Here is a 27,743-nt window from a genome sequence, read left to right as displayed (position 1 = left end):
ACAGCAGCTACTTCCATCCTGTAACACAGATACGTACCCAGGAGCTGCCACATACTGTAATGGTGTAGCATCTTTCATGACTTCCCTTTACCAACATCCCACCCCTAACAAACAGAATGCACTAAAAACGCACTTGTGGTATGAATGAATAGTCAGGAGAAACGTTCAAAATGTTCTCACCTCATCAGCTAAAGAACTATGGCTTAAAGATTACTCAAATTTCCAGCTACCTCTAGACCATGTGATCAAAAATAAATATAAAATCTCAGTTTCCTCATCATCTGCCTTACTAAATAATCCTCAAATAATGCTATACTGACCATAAAGACTGAGAAAAAGAAGAAAATATCCTAAATAGAAGAGTTTAGAAGCACAAATTTTCCTTAAAAGTTAGGAGCATAAATAAGGCTTTTGCAGTCAATCCCATGTGAGAACGAACGAGTGTGTCTTCTTGGGTAACTACCTCTCTAAGCCTTGGTTTCCTAATCAGTAAGATGGAGAAAGCAAACCAGTGCCACTGTACTGCGTACAGATTAAACCAAAAAAGTGTATAGAATGTTTAGCCTGTTGTTCGACACAAAAAGAAATTAATACTACTAGCTGAGGAAAAAAAAGTTATAGATCAACTTCTCCTCTAGACAATACATGGTTACAACAAACCAAATTGGACCCTTTTAGACAAAATATCTCACTTTTCTATCTATACTATAAAGTGGTCCATAAATAGCAAACACACTAAATTAGCACAAGTGGTTTTTTTTTTTTCTTTTAATGCTGCATTCCAGTCTTATCCTACCGTAATTTTCAGAGGCAGTTTTTTCCCTGACACTTGTGAGACAAATGCGTGCACAGCCTAGTATAGGGCAGTGGAGTGCAGAGCTTACCAGCACAGGTTCTGGAACCAAATGGCTTGTGTAAAAATCAAACTCTGCCTCTTACTAACTGTGCTTCCTGAGCACCACTGTGTTACCTCAGCTTCCTTATCCATAAATTGGGTTGAGAATATACCTACCTTAGTAGGTTATAAAATGCTTATAATAAGTACTCAAGTGTCAGCTATTTTATTATCATCATTTTATCACAGTTTGAAATGGAATTTCAAGTTCTCTAGACAGATGATTGAGCTACTGAATAGATTTAGAGACTTTAAGTTTCATGCTACTTCTAACTGACCAGATAACTAAATAAGCTAATCACTTCTATACATCTGTTCCAAAGAAAGTAAAATTTGTTGCAAAATCACCTATCGGGGACTTAAAGATGATGTCTACATATGAAGGTAAAGCACTTCACTCAAGAAATCAGATTCAAATAAACCCTGGGTGATGGACCTAGAACATCTGCACATTCTTTGTACCTAAGAAGAGAAAGAGACCATTCACATAAATCAACAAGTTTCTGGTTAACAGGAAAGGAGTCGAGAAAAAACAGCTTTGAAGCACCATCCACACAGTGACAAAGCAACAATAAAAAACCAGGGGGCCTTCCCCGGCGGTCCAGTGGTTAAGACGCCGCGCTCCCACTGCAGGGGGCGCGGGTTCAATCCCTGGTCGGGGAGCTAGGATCCCACATGCCGTGTGGCACGGCCAAAAAAATTAAAAAAATTAAAAAAAAAATTAAAAAAAATAAAAAAGAGGGACAGGGCTTCCAGAGCACATGAGGGCTCGCTGCACACAGGGTGCCACGTGGGTCAAACCGGTGAACAGGAGTCAGTTAAAGAGCACAGCAGGCTGGTCAATGCTAGTCCCGGGCAAAGCTGCCGACCACAGAGTGAAAGTGTGAGTACCCAGAGCCAGAGCAGCAGGGTCCCACTGTGGGATCACTGCACGCAAAGGGTAAATCTTTCGGCAAAGACCTCTGCCTGAAGACCAGCCGCTCTCTTTTTCAGCTCCTCCCCTTGAGCCTCTTTCGAATTTAGCTCCTCCTTCAGTTGCTCTACCTGTCACGACATTGTTATTCTTTTTCACTCATGTGTCAACTTAGGTCTTCTTATTATCTGCTTTTGAGCCAGAGCAGTAACTGGAAATAACAATAACTCATATAACACAATCAAATCTGTTCCCCTAATTTCCTCTTCAAAGGACCCTAGATGGGCTCACTATTTTCACAGGGTAATGGACTGAAATGTGCTAATCAGCAAATGGGAAGCAGAGATGATATTTTATTTTGTTCTCAAGTTAGAATGATAAATCAAAACTAACAGAAAGTTGGATATGTGAATTTTTAAGTTCTAAAAGTTACATGAAATTGGCCGTAGTCATTGATAACAGATTCTTAAAATAACAGAGGAATATTCTACTGACTTATATGCAGGTATGGGTATCACAGAAAGAAGCCAGAAACTGTATCATTAAAGGAACAGTTTTCACTTCTGAGAAATTAGGGAACTAACACAATTGGGATATGGGGGGCAGGGGGAGGGGGAGGAACACTTATTTTCTAGCTAATATTTTATAATTGAAATCATGATCTTTAAAACACCACAGACCTGATAAACTGGTAACTGTAATAAACTAAGTCCTCCAATTTGCCTAAAATAGTTTATAGGATCAAAATAAATGCCTTTGGCTCTGAAGAAGGAATACTGTGACTGAGGTTATAATACAGACTGATATGTCTCAGCGATGCCTATCCTACTGTACATATACCCCAAGTGCACGTGGGAAACAATAAACCTGATACACATGGGTCTTCTCCAAGGGAGAGCGCAAAGGGCTTTCCTTTAGGGAACTGTGTTTGAAGGGAAAACACGATTTTATTTAAGCCATTTCAGGAAAAAAAAGGGGAGGTGGATTCAGTCTCTTAGGCTGAATTTGACTTCTAAATTTGTTCACAAGACATAGAGAACGCGATGTTTCATATAGTGAGAAAAACTCATCTGGATGTAATCCTACTAATCGCCTCAAGAAGTACTGGTAGACATGAAATGTTAAACTGTGATAATACACACTTAGCCTCATACAAGTAATTTTCTTTGAAGTGAAATTTGAAATAACTATACAACGTCAGTAATTCTGACTTTAATTCTGGGAAAGTTCTATCTGAAAGAATTACGGTACAAGTATTCTTCCCTGAAGCCTGATAAAACAGAGTGAGGTCCATCATCACTAAAGAAGTAGGAACATGCATCAATTTTTCAAACCCCATTTAAAAATTACGGTATCACACACCATGACCTTGTTTTTCATAAATTTAGAATGGCTCCGATAGACCTCCATTTGCCTCATTTCTTCCTCTCGTTCTTCAGTACTCAAAGCCCCGTTCGATTTCAGCATCTGAATCTCCTCTTCCAAGTCTCGGAGCCCACGCTCCATAGAGGAAATTTTTGAATCCTGAGGACAAAGGAAGATTTAGACATTAAAGTATTCGCAAAAAGTCAAGAGAGGTTGCACAAGTCTGTCTTTACAGATGTGAAATTTAATAAAGATAAACAAATATGTAGAAATATTGCAACTGGTGCCTTGCTTCTAAAATATATCCTTCATGGCCATATGGTGGAGAGGAGGAGGACTGAGATCTATAGTATGATTTTTCCTCTATCCTTTCCTCTGCACCCTTTTGATTAAAATTGAGAGTATTAACTAAAGAAGTAGAAGCAATGGAAAACTAGTTAAAGTTTCTAAGTACTTTATGGTCAACAAACTTCTAGTGAAAACATCTGTAATATTAACAGTAAAACCTTTTCTAGCTATAATATTTTATCGTTTTACTTGACCCCCCTTAAAAGGCTTATTTCTGCCCCCAAAGGAGTGGGGAAAAGAGTAAGAAGGTTTCAAAGATTTACACAATAATGCGTATAACCGTTATCTACAATAATAAAGATCTGATAACGTCCCACTGCAGAAAAACAAAGGGATGAATAATTACGTTAACAGTTACACTTTATCACACAGTGGTCCCGCCTTTTCCACAGTTTTACTTTCCGTGGTTCTGCTTTCTGTGGTTTCAGTTACCTGAGGTCAACTGCGGTCAGAAAATATCAAATGGAAAAGTCCAGAAAAAAACAATTCAGAAGTTTTAAACCGTGCACCGCTGTTCCAATCAACATGATGAACTCTCACACCATCCCATTCTGTCCCACCGGAACGTGAATCATCCCTTTGTCCAGTGTACCCGCGCCCGTTAGGCACTCACAGCAGCCATCTCGGTTATCAGATGGACAGTCCTGGCATCACAGTGCTTGTGTTCAAGTGACCATTTTTACGTGACAGTATTTTATTTAATACCGTCCCCAAAGCACAAGAGTAGTATGCTGGCAATTCAGATTTGACAAAGACTTCTCTTTGAAACACCGTAAGGTGTTTCTTTTAAGTGAAGAGGTGGAAGTTCTCACTAAGAGAAAAAATCATATGCTGAGGTTGCTAAGATCTACAGTCAGAACGAATCTTCCAGCAGTGAAATTGGGATGAAGGAAAAAGAAATTCGTGCCAGTTTTGCTGTTGCACCTCAAACTGCAAAAGTTACGGCTACAGTGCATGACAAGTGCTTAGTTTAGATGAAGAAGGCATTAGATTTGTGCAGTAAGATACTGAGAGAGAGAGAGAGAGAGAGAGAATGAGACCTATTCACATAACTTCCATTACAGCATACTGTTATAACTGTTCTATTTTACTATTAATTACTGTTGCTAATCCCTTACACATTGTGCCTAATTTATAAAATTAATCATAGGTATGTATAGGAAAAAACATAGTATATATAGGCTTTGGTACCATCTGTGGTTTCAGGCATCCACTGAGGGTCATGGAACCTATCCCCTGCAGATAAGAGGAGGCTACTTACTGCATTAGTAATCTTACTTATTCGCTATACTTCACCATGCATTTCAAATATCTCATAATGATTTCTAAAAAGAAACGTCACTGTCCTTGTAAATCAGCATCACCACGAATATCACCTCCTAGTACAACATCCGTCTATACTCATTTTCTTGGTTTTGTCTGTCACAGTATCCAGTTTATCCCCAGATTACTTTAGATGTCATCAATTACAGAAAAACTCCTACAAAGAATAGATACTTTTACATCTATAGTTGCATATGCTTATTCACCTAAGAAGCAAAGACCTTAAAGAGCATAAATTCAGTATAGCTTTATTTTATTTGGAATTTTAGAGAAACCATTCCTTTAGGAAGAAATTTTGAGACTGACTTCCTCTTTTCACTTTACCTCAAGCCTGTCTTGACTGACTTTCCTTGTTATCTGAGAGTATGCCGATAAGAGTTAAAGGATTTATCATGAGACACTTACAGCTAGCTATTTTTAGGTTCGGGGGAGAGGCGAGGGCTGTACTCCTCTGACTTGCATTGCATTACCTTTAAAAATAACACAACGAAAATTTTCTTTTACAAATCTATTCAAATGAAACTTACATTTGGTTCAAAATTAAACATATTAAATTAACACAATCAGAGACACTCTAAACCTAAACCAGGATTTTGATTTACTCGTTTAAAGCTATCCCGGCCCATGAAGAATAAACAAATAAACGGCTTCAAATGCACTATCTGAAAATCCCAACACAGACAGAGAGGCAGCTCTTGACCAAATCAGACACTCACCATCAAATCATGCACCATAAAATCTGCACCTAAAAAGGGACCGTAACTGCAGCTCTGAAAGCCATAAGGCAGAAAAAGAACCTGCCAGGCTACTTTCTGGGATGAGGCCAGAAAATTAACGCCTGATATGTTGGACTAGTTGTAGCACCGACCAGTACTCAGGCTGGGTTTATTTGAGGACAGCCCTTTCCAAGGAGGTTTCTTACTCCTAGAATGTATAATAACTAAATAAATAAATTCTTTATCATCTTACTACTCTATACTTCCCCAGCCCTGGGTCTCCCATCATTAATCAACCAACCCCACTGAGTCCACTGAAATCCTCTTTTCCTTGTTAAATTTCCCAAATGCTCAACTTTTTTTCAAAAGTTGTCTCCCTGCTCTAAGTAAACCCAGGCTTTCCCCAAGGATATAATTTCCCCGAACGCTCTCCATTGAAGTTCACTAATCCACCAGCATCACAGAGTGGCAGGGAGAAGTGTGGGCATCCTCCAGGTTCCTCCATGCTGCTCCCATTTAAAGCTCACACTCCTCTTCACTCTCCCTCCGCACCGCTGCCATCTAGGGGCTTCCCCGTCACTCCCGCCCGCTGAAGAAGTCTTCAGCACCCGGCTGACAATAGATCTCTCCTTCAAATGCCACTCTTGCCATAATCCTAGGATTTCAATGTCCGAATTCCTTGACATCCGTAATGCCAACGCCCTCAATCCTCCGGTCCATTTTAGCTACCCAGTTTACAAGACCACATCACCCAGGCCTCTCCTCCCAGGCCTGACACACCATCACTCACATTAACTGCTGCTCTTGTATCTCACAGAGTCCTCCACCCCCCTAACTTCTACATTTTCTCCCAACCTGTCCATCCATTCTGAATTCTCTTCCTTCCTATCCAGGCTACATTCCTGGACTCATCATCCCAACTACTCCTTCACCTCCACCCTCAATTCACTTGCATCCCAGTAATTCTGCCATATCTACCCAGCAAAACTCTAACCCTACAGCAGTCCAGTAATTCCTCCCTGCTCCTCCACTGCTAAAGGGAAAAGAAGAAGTTAGAGAAGGGAGAAGGAAGCAGAGGGAAGAAAGTGGGAGAAAGGAGGAGGGAGAGGAGGAGGAGAGAGAAAAGAATATTACGTCACCTTGAAGACAGCTGGGCTCTTTTATTGTCCACCATCACCTCCTTTCCCATTTCCCCCAAAGACCAGTCTAGGTCTTCATGATCCTCTCAAGCTCATGCCACACTCTCAGCATCTCAGCTATTGCATCTGAAATTTCAGCATAACATCCACCTGACCCCACTGGGCCACCAGAATCTCAGTCTCTTGCTTCTTAGCAGAATGGCTGGAGGTTAACACGACTTAAAATAGATCTATTGCCAGTTAAAACCAGTACACTTCCCTGTGCCATCAAAAGGCAAGCAAAATAATTCTGTGAACACAGGTACACTCGTGTGTTTTTAGGTTCCAACAGGGATCAGGAAATAACACGTACCAATAAACTTGTGGGAAATGTGAATATGTAATTACACCTTTCTAGAGGCTGTTTACGAGATTATGTTCAAGACTATGAATTGTCTAACTATAAAGAACCCAGAATCCACTAATTTGGTATTTGTTTGGTAAACCCTTTCCCCAGTGAGAACAAAGATGTATACAACAATAAAAACAAAGTTTTAAGAGGAAATCTTCTAAATTAAGAGAACCATTCTGATAACTGTACTTGAGAAGCATCTATTTACATAAAACTATTTATATACCAAAAACTAAAGACTCTTGCCACATCAACAAATATTAAATGAAGGCACATGATGCAAAACACCGTGTCAAATTTTTTAGGGGATACAAAGAAGTTAAAAAAAGAGACAGAGAGGGAAGGAGGGGGAGAGGGAGGGGTCCCTATCTGTAAGAGTCTTCTAGCTCTTGCAAGAAGGAATATGTTGTTAATAAAAATAATAATAGCATAGCAGCTAACACTGACTGAATGTTTACTATGTGCCAGGTCCTGTTGAAAGTGTTTTACTTGTTTTAACTAATTTAAACCACAAAAGAACCCATGGGATAGGTACTATTGTTATCACCATTTATCAATAAAGAAATTAAGGTATGGAGAGGTTAGGTTACTTGTTCTATGTCATACAACTGGTTAAATAAAGCCAGGTTTTGAATCCAGGGAATTTAACACAGAAGGCAAGCGCTTAGTCACCAATCACCGTAACGTTCAGCCTAAAGATCTCTAACTACTCAGTAACTTAAAGCAGAAGTTTTCAAAGTATAGTCCGTGAAAGCCTGGGGGTGCCTCCTAGCCCTTTTGAGAAGTCAAAACTATTTTCATAATAATACTATGACTTTATGTGCCTTTTCCACTGTGTTAACACGTGCACTAAAGGTATAAAGGACAGGCAAAAGCGCTCGTGCCTCTGGACAACAGCGCCAACCCGTGCTAGCCGTCAGTGTATTCTTCAGTGTCAGCACTCGCAGACAAAAAAGAAAAATAAGAAAGAACATTTTTAAAACACTGGCTCACTTAGGAATGTCCCTGGTGACTTTTCATATGCTCAGCCCTTGAGTGTGTATCTCTGTACCATGCTGTGTGACGACACAGGAAGGGGCCAGGCCCGGCTGCTGCACCTGGGTGTGACGCTGCTCCCAGGACAGCACTGGGTGCTCTGTGAGCCGCAAGCCCAATCAGGTACTTTTTTCACGGAACCCTATTCTTAACTCGAGAGAAGAACTGACACACAAACTTGGTATTTGGCGGACATTTTCTTAAAAACAAATGAAATGAGTCATTTTAAGAGAATAAGGGGCCCTGATACCAAAAGGTTTGAGAACAGCTGACTCCAAGAAATGCTGGACAAGAGGAAACGAAACTGAAGTTCTTTTAATGTGTCATTTTCATTAAGTCTTACTATTTCTTCTCAGTCTACAAAATGAGTGAACTATTATTACATACCACTTTCTTAAACTCACACATTAAAGTGTGAAATGACACATAAGATTCCTTAGGAAGCTCTCACCTTCATTTCGATAACAGTTTGCAGAGCTTTAGTTTTGGCAGAATCGGGGGCATTCTCAAATCTCCGATGCATCTCCTATACAAGAGAAGCAAAAAAGAGAGTACGTGTCCTCCTTTTCACTCTCATTTTTTCAACAGGGGAGTGGAGAGGCAAGGGAGTAGTAGTTACATGCAAAGATGACTACCCCGGCCTTGTAAGACACTCTGATCCACTTTCTGTCTTCCTGACCTTTCCCTGTGGACCAGGGAGCACACAGACTGCATTCAGGCTAAGGGGTACAGGCGGGTCCCCGTCTCTGCACACCTGGTTATACACGGTAAGTCACACAGACCCCAGCCACCACAAGAGGTGAAGCTCCGGCACATCCCCAGGTTGTGTGTCACTCTTCCACAGGACTCCAAGACATATTATCAGAACTCCAAACAATCCAAAAAGGGGATTAGAAATAGTCCCTTTTTAAAAGGAGAAATCAGGACTTCCCTGGTGGCGCGGTGGTTAGGAATCCGCCTGCCGATGCAGGGGACACGGGTTCGAGCCCTGGTCCGGGAAGATCCCACGTGCCGCACAGCAACTAAGCCCGTGTGCCACAACTAGTGAGCCTGCGCTCTAGAGCCCATGAGCCACAACTACTGAGGCCCGCGCGCCTAGAGCCCGTGCTCCGCAACAAGAAAGGCCACCGCGATGAGAAGCCCGCGCACTGCAACGAAGACCCAACACAGCCAAAAAGAAATAAATTTATTTAAAAAAAAAGAAAAAGGAGGAATCAAAGTAGCCACAGTCCGCACTGCACAAAACAACTGAAAGCATTTGTGTTGACAACCTCCTTTGCATAGATAGCATCCTCCCCCAGAGCAACAACCACCGGGCTACCTGCGATGGAAATCTCTCTCCAGAGGGGCTACAATCAGAAAAAAAAAGAAGGTAAGACTGCTGAACAAGTTTCCTAAACAGTCTACAGGTAGCAAATGGCAGAAAAACATAGCTATTTTTTTCAATCCAAATGTCAGTGCGTTCAGGATCAGAAAGGAAGGAAGGAGATGGCAGAATATCACAGTTAGGGTCTTCAAGGATCACCCTGAAGTTACCAGACCTCCTCAGGCTATTTTCTTGTCAGATTCTGGGAATGTCTCTGAGTCAGCCAGTACTTCCAGAGTACCCTGGTACAGCCCCTAGTGATGGCAGAGAATACAGATGGATATTTTCCATCTGAACAGTGCTGGTGAAATTCCAGCCCTGCCCTCTGCTCTGCCCATTTGACATGTATATAGATGCTTACTAGGTCACTCAAACTTATTTCATCCAAAACAAAACTCGTCATTTTCTCCTCTTTAACCTAGCCCCTCCTCTGAAGACTGATGAGTCTTGCCCATCTCCTTAAATGGCATTACCCTCCCGGTGGTTCAAGCCAAACAGCACAGTGTCTCCTTTCATTCCTCCCACATCTTCACTTCCTACCACCTTCTAGAGCAGGTCCTAATTGTTCCAGCTTCAAAAGATTTCTTGAATTTATCATTTCACTCCATTTCCAGCCTAGTTTAAGCCTAGATTACTACAACAGCCTCGAGTTAAGTTTCCTTTCATTTCCTCTGTCCATTTTAAAGAAAGCAATGGTGTACTCTAGATAAAGCATCAACAAATCACGGCAATAGTCTGTTTTCAATCCTTCAACGAGTTTCCTATTTACTTCTCACCCTCTACAAGGTCCACACAATCTGATCATAACAGATAAAAGACTAGCCCTCCTGTCATAAACTATGTTAAAATTAGACAAAAATGCATAAAGCAACTGTTTTCAGATGCTGGAAAACAAGCAGCACAGGAGTATGATCCTTGAGAGAAGAGAAACTAACAAGGTTATGGTCCGGACTTGCTATCCAATATGTGATGCAGGGAGAGAAGACCAAACAGAAAACAGCAGTCCCGCAGAGCTCAGAAGACAGATCAGTGGGTAAGAGTCCCAAAGACAGGAGAAATGTGCAGAGCAGAATGACACAGAGGAAGAAGCTAGCCAGAAAAGCAGCAGTGTCTGATCTGACAGGGGTCCCCTGGAGTCTTTGACCAAATACTAAGCCTGCATGTACAGGGAAAGACTCCACAGTGTCAAAGAACAACTACCAGAGAGCTATGAGTTGAGCAACTACCTGAACTCACATGGGGCTGGGAAGAATTCAAGCTCCAAAGAGCCAGAGTGGAGAGAACATCAGAGGCACTCAGCAGAGACACCAGAAAGGTCACGTCTTAGGAGTAGAGACAGTCTAGCCCTAGAGGGAAGGCTACCTAGACTAGAGCCAACAGAGTGTAAAAGCAAGTCTTGTTAAGGATCGAGTTAATCCACAATTAACCCCTGCAAGATAAAACACTTCATTAAGACAGTCAAATGCAGAACACATTAATCCAGGACAAAATCTGAACACATTAGTTCAGGCCATAATCACCTCTCACCTGCATTAAAACAACAAACTCATCAGTTACCCCCCAGCCTCCAGTCTGTCCACACTGAATCTACTCCCTACACTGTAAACAGGTGATAAATTGGGCGCACAGATATTAGGGAAATTTCCAAATGCTTTACAGTGAAACTATTACAATTTCACTTTAAACTCTAGCAAGCATATCAGCAATATATAAGGAAAGAAATCCATTTGAATAAAAAAAAATCCTCCTCTGCTAAGGAACTAGGGTGCACTTTAAACCATTCGCAGGCATAAAGCTTTCCTGTTAAGATCTTGTAAAACCTATCAGTCGTAACAGATCTCCATTCAAAGGCCTGTGCATTAAAGCTCATTATGAATACATCCTGCAGTCAGTGGGCTGACCAACTCCCCTTTCCCAGAGAGCACATGGAGCCTCTGACTCCTGCACTGTTAATAAAGGGAGAGGACTCTGGGAATAAAAAAGAATGTACCATTCAGACAAATGTAAGAAGTCGAATGTGCTAGTGCTTGCTTTATTTCGCTCTTTTTAGCCTGAAAATTTTCACTCTACACAAATTAAAGAAAGCCCAGAGATTCATACAGGTAGAATTATCTGGATCTTGTTATACTGTCAACTGTGGTACACGGTAGAAAATGTGTTCAGTTCCTCTCACTGATTTAATAAAGAATAATGACTAGAGAAAGAAAACAAACAAGTTAGGAACAAAATTTCTCCGTTGTTAGTAGTTTCTTTCTTTTTAAAAGTTAAGTCAACATTTACTTACACAACTGAGAGAAAGGAGCATTTGTGACTGAGAAGTAGTACTTATGTCTGAAATTTCTTTCTTTCAAGTTTCAGGTTTTAGCCTCCAGCACCCTTGGTTCAAGGGTAGACGTCCCTTCAGCAGATTTCAATCCTCCACACAAGTTCTGGGCTTACTGTACTCCACACGGAGAAGTGAAGAAGGAACCCTCACTACTCCTCCTGTACCTCAACTCCGCTGTTGTCAGACAGCACTGCACTTTGACCCTTTACCATCTCAAGTAACAGCATGCTTCTGAGAAAACATATCTTCCTGTCAAAATGGAAATGAGGTACAAATGACACAACAAAAAAAAAAAGATGAGGAAGGATAACCTGAACCAGTAAGTTATGCGATGCAACTGTTCACACTTTCCAAAATCACTAGGAAAGGGAAAATTAACTAGGGACCTTTTTTCTTTTTTAATTCTTCCTACTCTTTGTCCAAGGTTTCTATTTTTTTTTCTATATATGTTTATTTCTCTCTTCTTCCCTCTAACCTCCTCTGCTCTTACCTGACAACTGCCAAAGATACAGATGGGCATTCCTCAGACATGGTAGAGCCAAAATTCCTAGCCTAGAACCTAGTTAAAGAATAGGGCTTTTTTTTTTTTTTAAACATCTCTATTGGAGTATAATTGCTTTACAATGGTGTGTTAGTTTCTGCTTTATAACAAAGTGAATCAGCTATACATATACATATATCCCCATATCTGACACTTTTTTTTTTTAACATCTTTATTGGAGTATAATTGCTTTACAATGGTGTGTTAGTTTCTGCTTTATAACAAAGTGAATCAGCTATACATATACATATATCCCCATATCTGACATCTTTTTTTTTTTAACATCTTTATTGGAGTATAATTGCTTTACAATGGTGTTAGTTTCTGCTTTATAACAAAGTGAATCAGCTATACATATACATATATCCCCATATCTGACATCTTTTTTTTTTTAACATCTTTATTGGAGTATAATTGCTTTACAATGGTGTTAGTTTCTGCTTTATAACAAAGTGAATCAGTTATACATATACATATGTTCCCATATCTCTTCCCTCTTCCATCTCCCTCCCTCCCACCCTCCCTATCCCACCTCTCTGGGTGGTCACAAAGCACTGAGCTGATCTCCCTGTGCTATGCGGCTGCTTCCCACTAGCTATCTAGTTTACGTTTGGTAGTGTATATTATGTCCATGCCACTCTCTCACTTTGTCACAGCTTACCCTTCCCCCTCCCCATATCCTCAAGCCCATTCTCTAGTAGGTCTGTGTCTTTATTCCCGTCTTGCCCCTAGGTTCTTCATGACTTTTTTTTTTTTTTCTTAGATTCCATATATATGTGTTAGCATACTGTATTTGTTTTTCTCTTTCTGACTTACTTCATTCTGTATGACAGACTCTAGGTCCATCCACCTCACTACAGATAACTCAATTTCATTTCTTTTTATGGCTGAGTAATATTCCACTGTATATCTGTGCCACATCTTCTTTAGCCATTCATCTGTTGATGGACACTTAGGTTACTTCCATGTCCTGGCTATTGTAAATAGAGCTGCAATGAACATTTTGGTACATGACTCTTTTTGAATTATGGTTTCCTCAGGGTATATGCCCAGTAGTGGGATTGCTGGGTTGTATGGTAGTTCTGTTTTTAGTTTTTTAAGGAACCTCCATACTGTGCTCCATAGTGGCTGTATCAATTTACATTCCCACCAACAGTGCAAGAGGGTTCCCTTTTCTCCACACCCTCTCCAGCATTTATCGTTTGTAGATTTTTTGATGATGGCCATTCTGACTGGTGTGAGATGATATCTCATTGTAGTTTTGATTTGCATTTCTCTAATGATTAATGATGTTGAGCATTCTTTCATGTGTTTGTTGGCAATCTGTATATCTTCTTTGGAGAAATGTCTATTTAGGTCTTCTGCCCATTTTTGGATTGGGTTGTTTGTTTTTTTGATATTGAGCTGCATGAGCTGCTTGTAAATTCTGGAGTTTAATCCTTTGTCAGTTGCTTCATTTGCAAATATTTTCTCCCATTCTGAGGGCTGTCTTCTCATCTTGTTTATGGTTTCCTTTGCTGTGCAAAAGCTTTGAAGTTTCATTAGGTCCCATTTGTTTATTTGTGTTTTTATTTCCATTTCTCTAGGAGGTGGGTCAAAAAGGATCTTGCTGTGATTTATGTCATAGAGTGTTCTGCCTCTGTTTTCCTCTAAGAGTTTGATAGTGTCTGGCCTTACATTTAGGTCTTTAATCCATTTTGAGTTTATTTTTGTGTATGGTGTTAGGCAGTGTTCTAATTTCATTCTTTTACATGTACCTGTCCAGTTTTCCCAGCACCACTTATTGAAGAGGCTGTCTTTTCTCCACTGTATATGCTTGCCTCCTTTATCAAAGATAAGGTGACCATATGTGCGTGGGTTTATCTCTGGGCTTTCTATCCTGTTCCATTGATCTGTATCTCTGTTTTTTTGCCAGTACCATACTGTCTTGATTACTGTAGCTTTGTAGTATTGTCTGAAGTCAGGGAGCCTGATTCCTCCAGCTCCATTTTTCGTTCTCAAGATTGCTTTGGCTATTCGGGGTCTTTTGTGTTTCCATACAAATTGTGAAATTTTTTGTTCTAGTTCTGTGAAAAATGCCAGTGGTAGTTTGAAAGGGATTGCATTGAATCTGTAGATTAAGAGTAGGGCTTTTAAACCTCAAACACTGCTGCAAATCTTAACATGAGAGCAGTTGCACTAAACAAGGTTTGTTGACTAAAATATTATAGAGACCAAAATTAACATACGTATAAATGTTTTAAAACAAATTAGTATTTTAATTTCTGTTTTTTTTTTTTTTTTTTGGCCATGTCGTGCATCATGCGGATCTTAGTTCCCCGACCAGGAATCGAACCCGTGGCCCCTGCAGTGGAAGCACGGAATCCTAACGACTGGACCGCCAGGGAATTCCCAACAAATCATTTTATTCATCACAATAGGATCTACATTTCAAAAAAACAGGAGCACGTATAGAACTGAAATATTTATTCAGCCTATAGACAATGCTTGGTATGCATATGGATAGCCAATCCAAAAATTCCATAGCCAATTCAGGTATGTTCTGCCAACAGACTGAGAACCAAACTTTGGTGTATCACAGAATCACCTGTAAAGCCTGTTAAAACTCCATACGCCTGGCCCCAGGCACTAACCACGTCTTGACTGTAGTTCAGTATGTGTCCAACAGATGTCTTCACACTTCTATCCATCAAAGGAAAGGCACTCCAGTAAACAATACAAAATCTAACAATAAGTCACGTAACAATGTAATTTCAGTACAAACAGAAAATACAATGCTTAATTTAATTTTTGTTTTTCTTCTTTGGCTTTTATTTGGGGGAATTATTTACCTGCTATCTCCAGAATCATGTTCATAAACAAAATGGAAAACTAATCACAAATGTTCCTGGATATGAATGCCATTTTAATGTTACTGTATTTCATCAAATCTAAGATGCCACTGATTGTAAGGTAAACCACTGTTTAATGTGCTGGAAAGAAAAGAAGGAAATGCCTCCAAATAAACCATGACCCAACCTTCTATCATTCAGAATTTTTATTTTATACTGATTGCAAGACCCTTTTTTTACTTATTTAACCATAAAGTTTAATCATATATCATTTTGAACTGTTTTATAACTTTCTCCGTACCAATAACTGTTTCAATGCTGGTTCACAGCATAATATTACTGAAGACATACTGAACAACAACTAAAGTTAACATGAGAAATAGCAACAATACTCACAACATTGACTAAAATGAGCAGCTGTTAACTGTTTGTGAGTACACAGGCAAACAAATCAAGCAGGACTGTGGCCTTGCTGACAGAGATTTTAAGATGCCATCAAGGATAAGACTTATTAACTCAATTTCATACTGTTGAGATGGGGAAAACTATGAGTCTTGGAACTGATGAAAACCTGCTTTTTAAAAAGATGGACAATAATCCAATAATAATAAAACCTATGGATATCCCAGTGTTGGCAGCTCTCAATTCTTTCTGCCTTTCTTGACACACTAGTGATATAATGCACAATAGCCATTTCAAGTCACCACTCACCCAACCTAGAGTTGTTCTTTATCAGACTTCCTTGTTCACTCGTAATTTTCCCTCCCCCATTTATTCTCAACACAGCCAGAGTAGATTTTAAAAGCTAAACTAGATCACTCCCTTGATTAAACATCGGTGCAGTTTTCTCTTGCACTTTGAATAAAATTGTTGCATTACCTGCAGGGATCCTGAAGGCAAGTGCTTTGTCTCCTAGAGGGCATGGATTTTTGTTTTGTTCACTGCTACTATATTTCCTTGTGCTCTGCACATGGGTTAGTGCCCAATAAATATCTGATGAATGGAATGAATGACTCTGGCCCTGGCTACCTCTTCAACCTCTCATCTCATGCCTGTTTTCCCCTTAGACAATATGCTTTTGTCCTCTAGTCTCCTTGCTGTCTCCTGAAAACTTCTCATCCCGCCTTTGAAACTGTTAACCTTCTTCATGAAATGATTTTACCCAAATGCTCAGCAAGACTGTTTCAACTTTCTTCAGATCTCCCTTAAAGGGCACCTCCTCAAAGATGCTTACCCTGTTTATCCCCTCTCCCAACATAATTAGACTCAACTTATTTATTTCCTCTCATAATTATGTTTATTGTCTCTCACCAGATTTTTAAGTTCTAGGAGGGCACAGACCATGTGTTCTGACAGGAAAAATGTATACCCAGCGTGTATCCCAGGGTCACATACATTCTAGAAGCTCAATGGATGTTTGTTGAGTAATGAGCAAAGAAAGGCTGTGCCAAGTGCCTCTAGCACCTTGTCACTCTGGAAACGAAACAGTCAAGCCACATGTTACAAAGCTTTACTCCAAATTACCATTTTAGCCTCTGTTACCTGTATTTTCTAACATACACAAATTTAATTGTTTAAGCCTCTTGCTATGGCAATAAAAGATTCTTTCCTGTCTCAAGATTGTATTAAAACCTTTTTCTTACATTCTCTTCTAGTGTTTTTATTTTTTAACAAGTAGCTCTTTATTTCATCTAGAACTTAATTTGATGTAACTATGTACTGTTTTCCAAGTAGATGGCGATTATTCCCAAACATGTATCATATGCTTAAAACTATATTATTTCTGGGTTCTATTCTGTCTCATCAATCTAGCTATCTATTACTGTGCCAGTACCACAGATTTTAATATCACTGGGTTTAAAACACATATATCATGAGCTGCTTAAACAAGTGTTCCCGCACTGTTCTCCTTGCAAAGAAACTGCAACATCATTTGGGCACGTGTCAAGAATATTCCTATTGGGATTACACTAAATTCACAGAGTTGGGGGAAAGCAGCATCTTTATATTAATGTTCCCATCTACATTGTAATGAAAATTTAGCCCTATCCTTTCCATTACCGTTACTGACATTATTTATTCCATTTTCCTTATCTAACAGCACTGCCTAACACTTCCAGAATAATGTAAATACTGATGAACAGTATCTTTGCCTCTCCCTAACTTTAATGGGTGCGTCTTAGTATACGTCAGAGTAAGCACAATTCTGGCTACTAGTTTAAAATATGTTTATAATACATATTTACTGAGTTGTTTTATTTAAATCATGCTATAAAGGTATCATTCCATTCTTATTTTTAGTTCATTTGGTTTAGTTTTCAAAGTGTCTAACATTTTATCTCACGTCTTTGAGATAGCTATCAAACACTACGAGGTTATCTTTTCCTTTCACCTATTACAAATTATAACTGTGAATGACATATTGAGCCATTCTGGATTCCTAGAATAAACTCCTTTTGGTCAGAATATTATCCTTTTATCATAATGCTGATTTTATCTGCCAATATCTTATTTACAACTTCTATACCTAAACTCATAAGCAAAACTGGTTTGGGGTTTTAGTTTGTTTTCTAACCTTCGTTAGGTTTTAGTATCCAGTGGTCACACTGGAGAAAAAAGAATTGGAAAAGCTATCCTTCTTTCTGTAAGCTCCAGGCTTAAACTTCTTTCCCTACATTTCAACTTATTCAACCAACATTTCTTGAGTACCCACTGTGCATTTGTTAAGACACTGACAAGATAAAATTTCATATATATATATATCTATCTACATCCTTGGTACAAAAAATTAAGTGAACAATGAAGAAACACACATGGAAGTATACTATAATATTACTGGCTCATCTACATATATGTATAGAGCTGCACAAGGAAGATTTCACAGAAGAACTGCAATTTGAGCTAAGTCTTGAAGGCAAGTAGGAGAAAAAGAAAGGAGAACCAGCATTCTAAACATGTGTTCCTGAAGCAATCACTTCTACTTGCTCTTAAATAATTTTAATCCATAGGACTGTGTTTCCTGTAAGATGACGCTACATTACTAATGGCAACTGGAATTGTGTATTGATACAACTAACGAGGCCTATATTTCTTTCCACATTATGTTCAGAAGTGGGACTTAATATTTGTAGAGCTTGTTACTTCAAAATTAGTCTTAAATTCATGTTTTTTCCTACTACTTGTTCAAATTCACCATATTGCTGGTTGTTCTCTGCCAGAATAACACTGTGGCTTTCCATAATCCTTAACTATTCACTACTTATTAACTCCAAAACTCAAAAATAAATGGGCACAGGTTGAAATATTCAGAACAGAAGGAGTAAAAACGTAACATTCAAAGTTCATCACGATGCTGGTAGGGTTTTCATGCTGCATGCTATCTGAGATGATTACACCTTCTCTTACAATGTTCTATGGCCAGGCTCCAGGTTACCTCATTAAAATATAAACTCTTGAAAGTAAAATGAAAGAAACTCAGGATGGTGCCTACAACACAGTAGTTGATAGAAAATTTTCTAAAACAATACAGTCCAGTAATTTGAAGATTGTAACGCACATAGCTGCAGATTAACCGTAAAAATACAGTATATGCTTCTGGGAGGATAAACTGGTCCAATCACTCTGGGAGACAAGACTGATATTCAGAGTTTTGAAAACGTACACACCCTGAGCAAATTCATTTCTGGAAATTTATGCTAAAGAAAAAAATTAATGCACAAGGATATATGGTTAGGGATATTCAGTGCAGCACAGTTTTATAATAATGAAAAATTAACAGTAGTCTAAATTTTCAACAGTAAGAAGTATAAATAAATGCAACAGAACATTATAAATTCAACTGAAATTACAAAACTCTACATGTACTGACAAAGAAAGATGTTCAAGACAAATTATTAAGAAAAGCGGGTAACATTACCCGCATCATGCATTATGCATCGCTGCACTACCTAATACAGTAGCCACTACCTACACAGAGGCACTTAAATTTAAATTTGATTAACTGAATTTAATTTTAAATTAGTTATATTTAAATGAAATTTAAATTTCAGTTCCTCAGTCACACTAACCACATTTCAACTGCTCAACAGTCACACGCAGCCAGTGGCTACCATATTGCAGAGAGCAGATACAGACCGTCGCCATCATCAGGGGAAGTCGCTGTTTTGCTGCTTTTAACCACCTTCCTCACCCTTCATTTAAAAAGGGATTATTCAGACTGGCACTAAAATAGTTCTGAGATATTTTTTCCCCCTATCCAAATGTGAAAATTATCTGAAGACTCTGACCTCATATAGAGAAGTAGAGCTGTCATTTTTTTTTAATTCAATGTAAGATGAATTCTTCACTTAAGCTTTCTTAAAATGAAGCATTACATAGAAAAGTGAAAAATTATCAGTAGACACAGTGGTCAGCTAAAGTCTGAGTTTCCTCTCTAAAAATAAGTGACAGCATACCTCTGTATCATTCCCTCTAGCTGTGCCTCCAGGGCAGCAAATAATTTTTATCACCTATCTTTTACAGCAAGGCAACAGTTTCCATGGAAACCACAGGGCAAACATCCATTACTGCTGCCTAGGACTTTATAAGCACACCGAAACTGAGGGAATCGCTTACTTTCAATTATTAATATTTTAAAATTGAGCAGTAGTTAGCTACTTTAATTCTGGTTTTGTTGTGTGTGTCTCTGTGAACAAATCAATAGATGAGGAACAAATCAAGAAAATTCTGTGCCCCTCTAGCAACAAAATGAGTCTACAGAAATCAGGAGGGGGAAAAAAAAACCCAGAAAGGTATTAAACCAGTATACATGCCAGCCAATGTCATCACATACAAGACAGCAAATCAGAACAGAAATCAGTGCAGAACTTAGGTAAGAAAGAAGAAATTCCCTTACACTAGCTCAGGAGAGCATATAAATTTATCTAGGTCAAAATGCTGACTAATCAGGAAAAAAAGACAGTCATAACAACTGAGAAAGTGGCCACTCACCTCTCTCAACAGAGCGTTCTCTTTTTCCTTCTGCTCCAAAAGGCTTTCGAGGTGGTGGACATGCATCTCTGCCTCTGCCAGTCTCCTTGTTCTCTCATGGTCCTCCTCAATAGCCTTAGCAGAAAGCCCCTTGCTCTGCAACATCTCCAGAAGCTTCTTGATGGATTCGTCCCGAGCGTTCAGGGTTTGCTTCTGAGTCTCAATCCGCAGCTCCATCTCCTCCAGAGTCTTTCGAAGGAGGAACAGCTCCTTGGCCTGCCGCTCATGCTCAGCGTGCAGCCTCTGAAAGTTCTCCTCCGTCAGCTCTGCCACGCAAGGCTCACCAGTCCTACTGTTACTATCCTGTTGAAACAGCTGGTTCAGGTCCCTCTGGATCCGCAGTTCATCCTGGAGAGCCTGGACTGTCATTTGCATGTGCTGGTATAAAGACAAAAAAGAAAACCCAAATGAGCTTTCCTCCTCAAGTAGCAGAAACAAAGCAGACTACGGGGAATGAGAAAGCAGCTACCACAGCTCTCAGAACCCTGCATTTAGCAAATGAGGATTCACATTATTCTGTTTTACAATGTCTTTAAAACTGATTGAGATAATCTGTAAAATGTCAGTAATTTAATTTGTGTTTATTACCAACAGGAAACAAGGTAAGTCTGGCAGCTCCTCACTTTACTTGACTAAATAAAGACAGCGTTCAAGATTAACAGAAGGTATTACACGGAACTGAAGGTGAGGAGTGGGGAAAGGCAGGGGAAACCTATAGGAATACGGACACATCATACAAAAAATTTCACCAAAAAACACAAAGGATGGCAAAATACAAAATGACTTTTAAGTGCTTTACAATTAAGTTAGCACATTAAATAATAAACATATGAGTGCATGCCAGAATGTGCTTAGCACTCCTTATGTGTTAATTCATTTAATCCTCACTATAACACATGTACTATTATTTGAATTTTATTGATGATGACACCAGGCATACAGAGACTTAAATAACTCACCCCAAGTTCACACAGTAAGTAATAGAGCTGGCATTCGAATTAAAGCAATTCTCGCAGCCCACTGAAGCTAGTACCCAAAGGTAATTAGATAACTTGAAGCTTTAAAAACAAAAAACAAAACACAAAAAACTGAGGCTGTGTGTGCTATTTATACAGAAGAAGATAACAATATAAGTGAGTAATTTGAGTAATTAAATGAAAATGTTAGTGCAGATAAGCTAGTAAAATGTTCCAGAGGGTATATCTTTAGCCTGTATCCCTAACGAAGGTATATGAACCTTTAATCTGAATGGATAAATTCTAGAACATTATACAAAGAACCTAAAAGGAAGTTACATCAAGAATCATGTTTTTAGAAATGAAGAAGCAACAATAGAAAATCACCCTTTGTATTCAAGGTATTCAAGGTCTGGCAGTGTGCCGCAGTGGAAGGAAACTAACCCACAATCAGAAGACAGGAGTTTTAGTTCCAGCTCTCACACTGAAGAGCAACCTAATTTGGAACACATTGCCATCTTTCTGGGTTTCAGATTCCTCATATTTAAAGTGAGGCTATAAATGCCTGCACCATCTTTTCACAGAGCTAATAATATCATTGAAATCTTTGTGGCATATATGTTGAAACAGACATTGTTTAAAATTTTTGGCAAACTGCAAAACAGCAGTAAATATCTCAAGGAAACGATCTGGTGAGTGTACAAAGACGCTCACTGTTGTTTACACCAGCGACAAAATTAGAAACAACCTAAATGGATATTAATAGGTGATGAGTTAAGTAAATGAGAAATGTCCACCCAGTTTAATACTATGCATCAATTTTTTAAAATGTAGATTTATATTTACTGATAAAAACTACAGTTACAACATATTAAGAGTAAAAAAGCAGATATATAATAGTAAGTATAGGATGATCGCGATTCTAATTTTTAAAAAGTATGAACATGCAGAGAAAAGTCTAAAAGGATGCAAACAATTACCAGTGTCTGGGTATGGGTAGATTTTACATTTTTCTTCATAGTTTTTTGTACTATCTAAATCCCCTACAGTAAGCAAGTAATCAATAAAAAGGGACATTTTTACCTTTAAAAATAAGAGAAAAGACTTCAGAGATGCCTGCTTGGCTGTGTTCAATTTGCTACCACTTTGGTTAAAAGGGAGGGAACAATAAATATTTACTATTTACTATAAATAAAAAATATCATAAGAGATAAAAATACTTCTGTAATGTTACACAAGTAATAATTAATGGTTATTTGGGGGAACAGAGGAAGGCAAGAAGGGAGGAAGGGAGGAACGAACTGGAATCACTGGGGGACAACATGTAAGAAAACTTTATTCTATTCCGCATAAAAATTTTTTTAACTGAGGTGTAACTGACATTGAAATTTTTTAATAATAGCTTTATTGAGACATAATTCACACATGCCATAAAGTTCACCAGTTTAAAGTGTGTAAGTCAGCAGTTTTCAGCATATTAAAAGTTATACATTGATCACTACTAATTCTAGAACACTGCCATCACCCCTTAAGAGAAATCCCATATACATCTGCAGTCACTTCCCAGCCACTTCCCATCTTTCTCTCCTCCTAACCCTCCCTCCTCTTGAATTTGAACTAAATGTATGTACTACCCACCCAAAAATTAAATTTAAAAAAATGCCTAATGATATTTTTCAGCCTCAAAAAGGAAGGAAATGCTGACACACGCTGCCACATGGATGGACACTATGCCAAATCAAATAAGCCCGTCACAAAAGACAAATATTACACGAGTCCACTTACATGAGGTCCCTAGAGCAGTCTACCTCACAGAGACAGGAAGCACAAGAGTGGTTGCCAGGGGCTGGGGAGACGGGAGACGGGAGACAGGGAGTGACTGTTTGATGGGTGCAGAGATTCAGTTTTACAGGATGAAGAGTTGTGGAGATGGATGGTGGTGATGGCTGCACAACAGTATGAATGTACCTTATGAACTGTACACCTGAAAATTGGTTAAGATGGTAAATTTAACACGGTGAATGTAAGCTGTATTTTACAACGATTTTAAACACTGGGGAAAAAATATGCCTGCCATAGAATTCCAACGTGTTGATATTAAATAATTTACTTATAACTATTGATAAATATTTAGTTTGGTTCTCATTTTCCACTATTATAACAGGCACCTTCACATGTATATCTCTGCACATTTATCCAAATTTTTCCTGGAGATAAATTCTGAAAGGTGGAATTCCTGGATCAGAGGGTATGCAGTTATGATTTTAATACACACAACAAATTATCTCTAAAAGGGTCTGTACAGATTTAAACTTCCACCAAACGATGTCTGAGCACTTTCCTATACCTTTGACAACTGGGTATTTTCTTTCTTCTCTGTCTTTTTTGGGCTTTCCTTTGATTACAAGTAAGACTGAATATCTATTCACATATCTACAGGCGCTTTGTATTCCTTCCTTTGTGACTCATCTGTTCTTGTTCTTTGCTCATTTTGTTTTGGGGACATTTAACCTTTCTCCTAATCCACTTTAAGATCTTTTTATATTTGGAAAACAACCTTTTGCCTGCTGTGCATGTTACAAATATATTTCCAAATCTGTCATTTTTCTTTTAACATAGTTTATGGCAACTTAAGTACAGAATTTTTTTAGTGCAAAGATAAGAACCTCTTCTTTTATAGTTTCTGGTTTTGGTATCATGCTTAGCAAGTAGTGAACTTTCAATTATGGCAGTCTTCAAACTCTCGAAAAGCACTGGCTTCTTCTTACGAAAAATAAATTTACAATAAAATTATCAGGTATTGGAATTCATGAATATGATTCTTTAAATAAATTTAACTACCCGCATCATGCTGTAAAGATTCTCAACAGTTGTTGGAGTTCAAAATTCTTACTAAAAAGATGTGTCAAAATGCTAATTCTCTGAAGCCTATAATCAACCTCCAGTTTCATTCTTTACCTTTGGAAGTCAAAAAATCCAAATAAATTCTGAGCAAGCTTATCCCACAGGGAAATATCAGAAGTTAAATTCAACAATGAAACTGATTTCTAGGTACAACTGTCCCTCCTTTTCTGGACACTCATCACCAAATTCATTCAAATCAGGAGAAACAGATGTTGACGACAGCTAACAGTCTCACATACACTTTAGCACTTGTGATTATACTAGTATGGCAAGCACTGTTTTGGTGAAGAAAGAAAATACAACGACTAATGTGCCCTGCTTCTTCAGCTCTGCTTGCACCCATTTTACTAGAATACAGAATTAAAATGATGCTCTGACTGGTAGCCGAGAAGGCTACACAGCAATTTTCTCCATTGAAATGGGAATCAGCACCCCTTCTTTAGGCTACATTCAAGCTAGATTCACTTTATTAAAATTCCTGCCAACTCCCCTGGGAGAAGAAAGAAGCAGCAAGCAATTAGCCAGGCTGCTCTTTCTCTAGCACATTCATACTGAAGATAAAGGGAGCATATCTGCACATATCACAGACATTTACCATGACCGACCAAAAACACATGCTGAATTTAGCAGGACAATCTCAGTTGTCAGATATTACGAAAATTTCTATTTGGGAATTCTGCTCATGACACTCTCCAAAATGATCTCACACTTCTCACATGCCAAATTGTACACCAACACTCACTAGTCTACTTCTGCTCACTCTAACACTCAGCTTGAGCTGGAAGACTGGAAGAATAACTGCTTAAAATTTAGTCCAAGGATTGTGCTAAAATTACACCAGGCTGTATCTCAATGAAATGGTAGGATGTTGTGAACAATAGAATGAAAATTCTTAAATCTCTGATAGGGTTTATGATCATTTTTTAGAAAAATACATCTCAAAAACAACAAAACATCACAACAATGCTTCATATATTTTAGACAAATATCAGAAGCTCTTCTGAGGCAAAACTTCCATTAGTTTCTCTGAACAAGAGAACGCTTTGATCCAGTTTATCCTGATTTCTAAAATGACAGAACCAAGGAGTCTAGAGCTATTTTTAGTTACAGAAAAAGAATATTATGGATACATGAAAATGGTCATCATCACAAACATACTGTATCTCAGAGAGTTCAATGCACTATTTGTCAAGATAACCATTAGAAAAAATACCAGTACTGCATCCTATTATGTTAAATTAAGAACGATTTTTTTTCTGAACATTGAGGAAACTTTATCAATGCAAGATGCAAAAGAGTTTATAATAATTCTTACTAACATCACCCAAGTCGATCCTCAGGCTCTGTGATGTTCTGATCTGTGCTGTACCGTATGTGTCCCTAAGAAGAGCACTTACCAGCCCAATCTGCAATTTATTTCTTTGTATCTGTCTTCAAGAAAAACTTTCTAGAACTTGGGACTTTCATCTTTTTACTCTAGGGCACGGCACAGTGTTTGGTATAGTAAGTGCTCAATAAAATTTTTTTTTCAATAAATTTTTGATGAAAGATTGACAAAAACAAATTTTCACGCATTATTTTGAAAGTAAATGGCTACTGGATAGTAGATGCAAATCAAGTCCCTGGAAAATTATATCTTTCCCCTATAACAGAGAGAATTACTCTTATTCTGTAACAATTAGTTCCTTACCAGCTAACACACAAAAAATTCTATCTCAAATACAAACTGGCCAAAATACTAAATGCAATCCTAATTTTTTAAAAAAATGTTAATTATACACTCTGGATTTATTTGTGTTTGATCTGAAGTGAAGAGAAGCATTTTCAAATAATTAACTGTCAACAAGAATCTTTTATACTTTTAATACTATACAACATACACCAAAAGTGTAGGATAGAGTTCTTATCCAAAAACGGAGCTTACAAAGTGGTAAAACTTAATAGCTATATATACACACTCACAAACCAGCACTATACCTTATTATAAATTTTAAATTAAGAATATTCAAGAACGAGAAATGGGACACATAAAAGCACTTATTATATATGCAACATACTCGAATGAAGTTCAGATTCTATAAGATCACTATGATTTGGATTCATGAATCTTTAATATGAAAAGAAAGTATTCTAATTTCTATCATTTTAGAAGAAACTCAAAGTTTTTTAATGAGTCTGAATCTCCAAGACTGAGACAAAGGAAGAGCCTCTAAGGTAGTTCATTTCGTCTGATCATTAGTCTAGTATTCTTTCCGTTGATTCTTTCAGTTGCTGACAAGGATTTATTTTCTGTGCAGCAAAGCGCACTGTAAACTCTCAAATATTAAACCAAAACCAAGTTCTCAGACTGATCTAAATAAACACCAGCAAGAGACATACTACAGTGCAAGAAACAACCAAACCAGAATTCAAATGGATAGATTAAATTGTTTAAATGAATGCTACTTTGAGCTTATTCTCCTCTAAAAAAGATGTCAGAGTCAAGAAAATGAACAAGCAATTATTCCAGAGTCCTAGCAGCTACTCTCTGCTACTGAATCCAGGAGAGAAAAAAGAACATCTGCCTTTATGCCAGCATAACCCAGAAGAGAAATTAAAGAATAAACAAAAATACTATCAAAATGGGGAAGTCCTGAGGTCATAATACATTCTATTATTGTGTGCTCATCAAGACAACAATTCAAGTGACAATAAACTGATTTTAGTACAAGTTCTAGAAATTCCAAATAGCTTTCAGTTACCCAAACTCCCATACCATTTACTTACCCCTTAGCCTCTACTTAAAGAGTATAGGTATATGTATAACTGATTCACTTTGTTATAAAGCAGAAACTAACACACCATTGTAAAGCAATTACACTCCAATAAAGATGTTAAATAAATAAATAAATAAATAAATAAATAAATAAATATAAATATAAATAAATAAATAAAGAATATCCTCTACCCGGTCCCTCACTTTCACTCCCAGCTAAATCCTACCTGTCCTTTCATCCTTAGATCAGGCATTACCTCCTCTAGAAAGCCTGTCTGACTCTCAAACTGAACAAAAGGCAGAAACAGAGAGGAAGGAATGGGTGGAGGAAGAAAAGTACAGAAAGAAGAAAAGATAATATCCCAAACCAGATATTACAGTAGTAAAAATATCATACTAATAAGCAATGTCAGGATTGAAGACGTCATTCCATTAAAAAATAACATCAAAATAAAAATTTTTTTTTAACCTTAAAAGTAAAATCAACCAGCAGAGGGATCCTATAGTAACCATTTCCATAGTGTTTAACTTGAGAATGCTCAGTACTAACAAAGCAAAGGCAGAATTAAATACAAGGGACCATAAAGGTACTGTTCAGTCTAGCAGCATTTTAAGTATCAACCTCACTTCTTTCTTCATGCTCTACAACCCAAAAGTTTCAAGCACCTGCAACAGACGTCAATGAGGTTAACAAAATTCCCAGATTTAGTCCCTGAAATACTAGTATATAAATCAAGAAGGGTGAAGAAAGAAGGGTAAAGAAAGAAGAGTTAAGCGATACCAATCAGCTGTGAACATGTTAAGAGCTAACCCTGGCAATGCTACAACTGGGAGTGGATTCAGCTGAATAAACACACACCGGAGGCAGCAGCTTGGCTGTGAGGCGGGGAGGGGGGGGGGGTCCCTGCTGA

At 38.2% G+C, this 27,743-nt stretch overlaps 1 protein-coding gene and 1 long non-coding RNA gene across 2 annotated transcripts in view; one reads left to right on the top strand and one right to left on the bottom strand.

Moving 5' to 3' along the window:
* The window catches only part of LOC137759766 (ELKS/Rab6-interacting/CAST family member 1-like), a 137,516-nt gene that overhangs the window by 87,527 nt on the left and 22,246 nt on the right, over positions 1-27,743 (bottom strand). Inside the window, 3 exon segments of the mRNA XM_068536383.1 lie at positions 3,177-3,332; positions 8,577-8,651; positions 20,179-20,595. Of these exon segments, the coding sequence (XP_068392484.1) occupies positions 3,177-3,332; positions 8,577-8,651; positions 20,179-20,595 (648 nt within the window).
* LOC137759768 (uncharacterized) lies at positions 9,421-16,796 on the top strand. Its single transcript, XR_011073147.1, has 3 exons — positions 9,421-9,497; positions 11,844-12,136; positions 14,673-16,796. It is a non-coding gene; the product is annotated as an uncharacterized lncRNA (long non-coding RNA).

Source organism: Eschrichtius robustus, chromosome 2, assembly GCF_028021215.1.
Source record: "Eschrichtius robustus isolate mEscRob2 chromosome 2, mEscRob2.pri, whole genome shotgun sequence".
Classification (NCBI taxonomy): Eukaryota; Metazoa; Chordata; class Mammalia; order Artiodactyla; family Eschrichtiidae; genus Eschrichtius; species Eschrichtius robustus.
The sequence above is the reverse complement of the archived record's forward strand: the minus strand, read 5'-3'. Positions and strand labels throughout refer to the sequence as shown.